This window comes from Austrofundulus limnaeus, unplaced genomic scaffold, assembly GCF_001266775.1.
Source record: "Austrofundulus limnaeus strain Quisiro unplaced genomic scaffold, Austrofundulus_limnaeus-1.0 Scaffold1, whole genome shotgun sequence".
NCBI classification, from domain to species: Eukaryota; Metazoa; Chordata; class Actinopteri; order Cyprinodontiformes; family Rivulidae; genus Austrofundulus; species Austrofundulus limnaeus.
In genome coordinates, this window is record NW_013952403.1 from 3,328,313 (window position 1) to 3,334,175 (window position 5,863).

General features: G+C 40.8%; 1 protein-coding gene across 1 annotated transcript in view; it reads left to right on the forward strand.

Annotated features, from left to right (window-relative positions):
* The window catches only part of kdrl (kinase insert domain receptor like), a 51,690-nt gene that overhangs the window by 16,535 nt on the left and 29,292 nt on the right, over window positions 1-5,863 (forward strand). The window contains exons 10-11 of the mRNA XM_014005240.1: window positions 1,327-1,483; window positions 4,031-4,145. Coding sequence (XP_013860694.1) covers window positions 1,327-1,483; window positions 4,031-4,145 — 272 coding nt within the window. The remainder of the gene's footprint in view (window positions 1-1,326; window positions 1,484-4,030; window positions 4,146-5,863) is intronic.

The window sequence follows — 5,863 nt, forward strand, 5'->3', positions numbered from 1 at the left end:
GTGTGTGTGTGTGTGTGTGTGTGTGTGTGTGTGTGTGTGTGTGTGTGTGTGGGGACGGGTTTTTCCTACAATGTGGGGAATTTCTTCCCAAAAAAGCAGCCTCGTAGGGACCGAAGTTCATTGTGAGGAACAATGCCCGGTCCCCACGGGTTCAAATGCAAATTACGGGTAGGGGGGGTTAGGTTCAGGACCAAGGTTTAGGTTAATTTTAGGGTCAGGTAAATTACCTGTGAGGTTAATTTTAGGGTAAATGGTCAGGGTTAGGCTATAAAGTCTAAAAAAATGAATGGAAGTCAATGCACGGTCCCCACGGGGTTGAAGAACAAACGTGTGTGTGTGTGTGTGTGTGTAGGGGGTGGGGGGTGGATTGGCACAGTGTGTAAACGGTCTGAGCTCTGTTGTGCTTATACAGCCTCCAGCCTCTCCAGCCCTCCCCTCATTTATTTGCCTCCTCACCACGTGTGTTTGCAGGGCTGCTCATACAGTATAAACATGTTCTGTAAAATAAGCATACATCAGAAGACACACAAGGCCGGAGCGTGTAATTCACTCTTTTGGAGGAATCGAGAAGCGCTACTGATGGCTGTTAACACATGAGGCTGTTAGATGTTGTAGAGGTTTTACTTGTCACTTTCTGCTTGAGGTCTTTCAACATTTCTAAAAACATATTTTTAAAAAAACCATCCCACTAGCGTGCCAAAAAAGTGGAAAAATAAGACCCCTTCTGGCTTGTATAATCTTTATTTATGATCCTTGACTGCTCTGCTTCACCCAACCTTTTTTTGCCCTTTTTTTATTTGAACGACGAAAATAAAGCAAACACAAATATATAAATGTGACTCCTGGCAACAATTAGAGAGCTATTTAAAACTTCATCAGTTCTGTTTGGAATCGTCACTCTGCTTTGCTTTATGTTTGTCGTGGGATGCAGTTTTTTTTCTTTTCTTTTTTTTTTTTTTTGGCGACATTATATAACTGTTCAAAGCGCGAGGAATGGCTGAATGACGTGGATGGTCTCCAAGTATTCAGGCCTGTTGTTGATTACAGAACACATGGCTGAATCGATGACCCGTGCGTCGGCCACAGCAGGGTCGCTCTTTGACCTCACAGCTCTGGGTTAACCTGTCATCCTGCCATTCTTCTTCTACAAAAAAAAGTGTCTAAAGGACAATTGGTGTCAATGGCATATTTCACATGGCTATCCATCACGGCTGTCACCCCTCATTAAAAAGACATTATCAAATACCACAACAAGCAGGGTCAGGATGGTCGATCTAACCTGCTTCTCTTTGATTTTTCTCCTTGTTTTCGCCTCTTTTCTCACAGTGAAGCCGACCATCTCGGAGGCAGAGCTCTCCACCGTGGACTTGCAGCCCTACATGTCTGGAAAGCAGCAGCGTCTGACCTGCTCCTCTTACGGAAACCCGTTGCCAAACATCACTTGGTTCTGGAAGCCGTGTGCCTCAGATCTAAGGCTTATAGAGTGAGTCACCATCTTCACTACTCTTTAAACACACACTTGATTCATGGTTTAACTCCCACCCAAAAAAAAAAAAAACGTTTACATAAACTGGAGTTGAGCATCTAACGATGCAGTACGATCTGATTCAAACACGGCTGATATTTGCTCTGCAATGCAAGAGTACAGGTAAGTGAATCCAGCTTCTCAGTTTTAGTGTCCCAGCTTTCAGCAAGATTGGAAATTTATAGTTTAATACTTCCAGGTATCGTTTATCACTTGCAGGCAAACTGGTCAAAAACATGGTTTTAATGGAGATGGAGCAGATGTTTCTACGAAGAGGAAAAGCCTTTAAAATTGGGAACAGAGGCGATCTGATGAAAAACAAAATGTTCCTTTCTATGAACAATCTAAAATATGACAAAATATTTTGAATGTACTGATTAGGCTAAATAATCCAGAAAATCTTTAGTAAATTTCTTTATTAAAGCATAGTTTTATCTCCATTTAGGAATTATAGTGTTTTTATCAAGTGTAACAAAGCCCCTATATTGCTAAAGTTGAAAGCATTTTAAGAGATGACAGCTGGATAGAAACAAAGCTAAATGCTGCAGTGGAACCTGGTTTTATTCCACTAAAAATACATTTTATAGAAAGATCAAATACATTTAGTCTAAATTTGCATTTCAGGTTGTTCCATTTTCTTTTGAAGCTGCTTTAAATTGAAGCAAAAATCCTACAACAGATCAAATATTCACACAGCAAAATATTGCATTATGCAAAAATATGCATTAACTATACTTGGTACAAAAAGTAAGGAAATTGGCAGTAAATCTTATATTGGACAGCTGATAGGCAGCACCTAAAAGGACCAGAAGTGTCAATAACAGCAAAATAAGCTGTTTGGCAGAAAAGAGTTTGCAAATTTTTCATGTGTGTAACCCACGTACTCAGCTCTACTGCTCATCCCACAGATGCATGTTCCTTACAAATGTGGCACAATTTAAAAGTCAAATTAACAGGCTTTCCAACAGCATTAGATTTATTACTAAGAAGCATTGTTGCAGCAAATAAATAATCTACCAAACACAAATGTCCTTACCTTTCTGCTAAGTTAAATGGTTTTGCTTGTATCTTTTTGTTTGGCCTAACATCCATGGTGAGTGATTCTGCAGAGAACATTATAAAGACTTGTTTTAAAAAAGAAACGTTTTCAGTTTTACTACAGAAAATCATCACAACTCAATATCTCAACAGATGTTACCTGCTGCCTCTCATAGTTTGAGATACACAGAGGCAGTTATGCTTAATAGTTCACCTCATAGGATCTGGGGTATAAACTCAGACAAACAGCTTCGCTGAGTTCAACATATTAGTATAGGAAGCAGAGCTGGCGGTCCGACCCGGGGATCCAACTTTTAACAGATCTACTCGGACTCGACTGACTGCATCCCTAAAGAAAACACATAAATCACTTGTCAGGACCTCTGTGGGCCGAAGTGGGGAACATGAGGGAGGTATATCGATCTCAGATTCCCTGAGTGGAACAGCTCTGAGCGACTGTTTGTGAAAGCTGTCCTGGTTCTGAACCCGCAAACAGATTAAACATCAAGACTTTCCCAGAGAGGTCCCGGTCCGTCAGTGGTTGCAGCAGACCTTTTGAGTCGTAAGATCAGCAAAACAATGGGCTGTTACACTTCAGGCTCAGACTCTGCTGACAAAATCAACACAGAAAGAGACTAAATTGTGGCGGATGCCAGATCTGCAAGTTTTTTTTCCATAGTTTTATCATATTTTCTCAGAGAACAACCCGTGCTTTGTAGATATTTGGGATAAGTAGGAGCTGAGGTTAAGCAAAGTCTTTCTGTAGGCCCAAAGATAATCGAGGCTGGCACCAGGACTAGCTGCACAGTTAATGAGACTGAAAGCCTGCTGGGAGGAAAACTGGGCTCTTTTTTTCCAATTCTGTCCATCCAAGGTTCATGTCACTGTAAATCCAAAATGTAGGATCTTATCACATCTTCTGGAGTTGGAGGATTTGAGGAGGGATGAGATCTCTTAATCATCAGGTTGAGACATTATCAGCTGTTCTCAGCAGAGCCATCTGGGTCTTAGGATCAGCCTTATCTCCTGTGGACAGAGGGCACGCTGAGGGAGGGGGGGTGTATGAGAGGAAGAAAGGGGGTGTTCCTGTCCAAGGTGACGCACAGCCCTTCCTGCTGCCGTTTCCTCCTGCGTCGCTCCACTCATCAGGCTGATTGTTCACCACCACAGGCGGGGAAAGGTTTTGGGTCTAGAACTGGATTCTTCCGGGATTAGTTGTCTGATTGAGGAGAGGCCCTTTGCAGCATGAAGCTTTATGCATGAGATGTGCAACGTAAATAAAGTTTGATTTGATTCACAGCGTGTACGCCTCGCAAAAATTCACAGCATGACTTGAAATCGTGCGTAAAATCCTTTATAAGGTTGGACCAAAAACTCTGTCACTTTATCGTAAGATGGTTTCAGTTCAAAACTCAAACATGAAAAAGCAGCATTCATGTATTTATTTTTATTTTTTCTGTTTTGCAGTTGCCACAGTAACAGTGAGAATGTCCTGGTCAAAACTAATTACCAGGGAAACGACTCCCACAACTGGATTGAGAGCATAATAGCCACGACTGAACAGGTCAAAGGGAAAAACAAGGTATGACATGTAAAATATTATATTTTAAAAACATCAGATGTAGTTTTCAAGGCACCTTTCAGCATTTTAAAATTTATTTCAGATTAGGGCTGCACAAAATTGGTAAAAAATGTAAAAACAGCAATTTTTTAACCTCTATTGTGATTAAAAATAAAACACAGGAATTTCCAAGAGATGCCTTGAATAACACTTTAAGTTATGCCACAGTCTTATTGACGATGAACCTGCACCAATCTTACCTCTTTTTTGTTCATGTAACAAGTATGTTTTTTACGGAGCCCACGAGGGGACATGGGGGAATTTTTTTCTTTTGCGTTCCCACGCAATACTATTACCTCGCAAAACTTTTTGCGTTACCTTGCAAACGTTTGCATTCCCTCACAAAATTGTTTTGCGTTCCCACGCAAAAGTTTGTTTTGTATATGAACTRAATTAAATCAGACTTTTATTTTGAAATATCCGGTTACCAAAACAGGATGTGTCGCCACAAGTTTGTGAAATTGACATTGATGTTGTGTGGCTGCACTGTGTTGAAATATCGGCATATGACATACTTCCATGCGTGGCTGTGTGATATATTCATTCTGAAGCTGAATTAAAGCAGTAGGCTAACTTGCTAATGGTGAACGTGAATGTGTTAATGAACCGGCAGGCACAACAGTGATAAAGGACTTCTGCGACAGAACGCAAAAGGTATTGCGAGGTAACGCAATGCTATTGTGTGGGAATGCAAAAGAAAAAAAATCTCCCATGTCCCCTCGCGGGCTCCGTAGTTTTTGTCTTAAAACTTCTTCTTCTTTTTTTTTTATTGCTTTTATTGTGCTAGGACCTGATTACACATTTGCTTCTATCATCTGCAAACATGACTTGTGTTTTACCACCTAACATGTTGCCTCTGTGTTTATCTTATTTTCTTTTTACATCACGCTTTAATATTAGCATTTATGCTAATAACTGTATTTTACCTCTTCTCCTCAAGTTCTCTGTGAATTTTCTCATCTTCCTCGTTTTTATCAAGATCCTCGTCTCCCTCCACAGCTAAATTCACTGACATTACTTCTCTTGTTGCTATTATTGTCTCAGGAGTTTCAGAAATGGAAAGTTTAGTTATTTTTTTGAAGCAACCCATCAAAATAACAGCAGTAGCACGCAACCGTTTAGTTAAATAACTTGTGGTATTTTAGCCTCTAGAAAACACCATGATTTAATTTGCCTCCTACATTACAGGACCTGCAATATGACTATTTCTCACACTGCGATGACGATGCTCAAACGTCCGATTGTGCAGCTCTAGCTCAGCTTCTCGACACTTTCATCCCGCTTCAGCGTGAAAATGATTCCTTTGTTCCACCTCTGTGTCCACTTGTGATCTGTAATCAGAACCAATTGGAATGTCTTCAGCGGAAAATCAGCCTTGCGTTTGGTGTGTTTTAAAGAGCGTGTGGTTTGTTTTTGGAAAAATCTTGAAAGAAAACAACGCCTAGGGGTGGTCACACAAGCAGGAAGGTGATGCTTGGTCAACGTGAACATGCATCTTGATAACCCAGTTAAGCAAAGAACAAGTCCTCAGATCTAACGTCTGACTGACTTCTTTTTGAGTTCAAGCACAGAGCTGCTGCACGGATCCATCTGATGCGTATGAAGTATGTTGGCTCAGACTACAAACACACACACACACACACACACACACACACACACACACACACACACACACACAC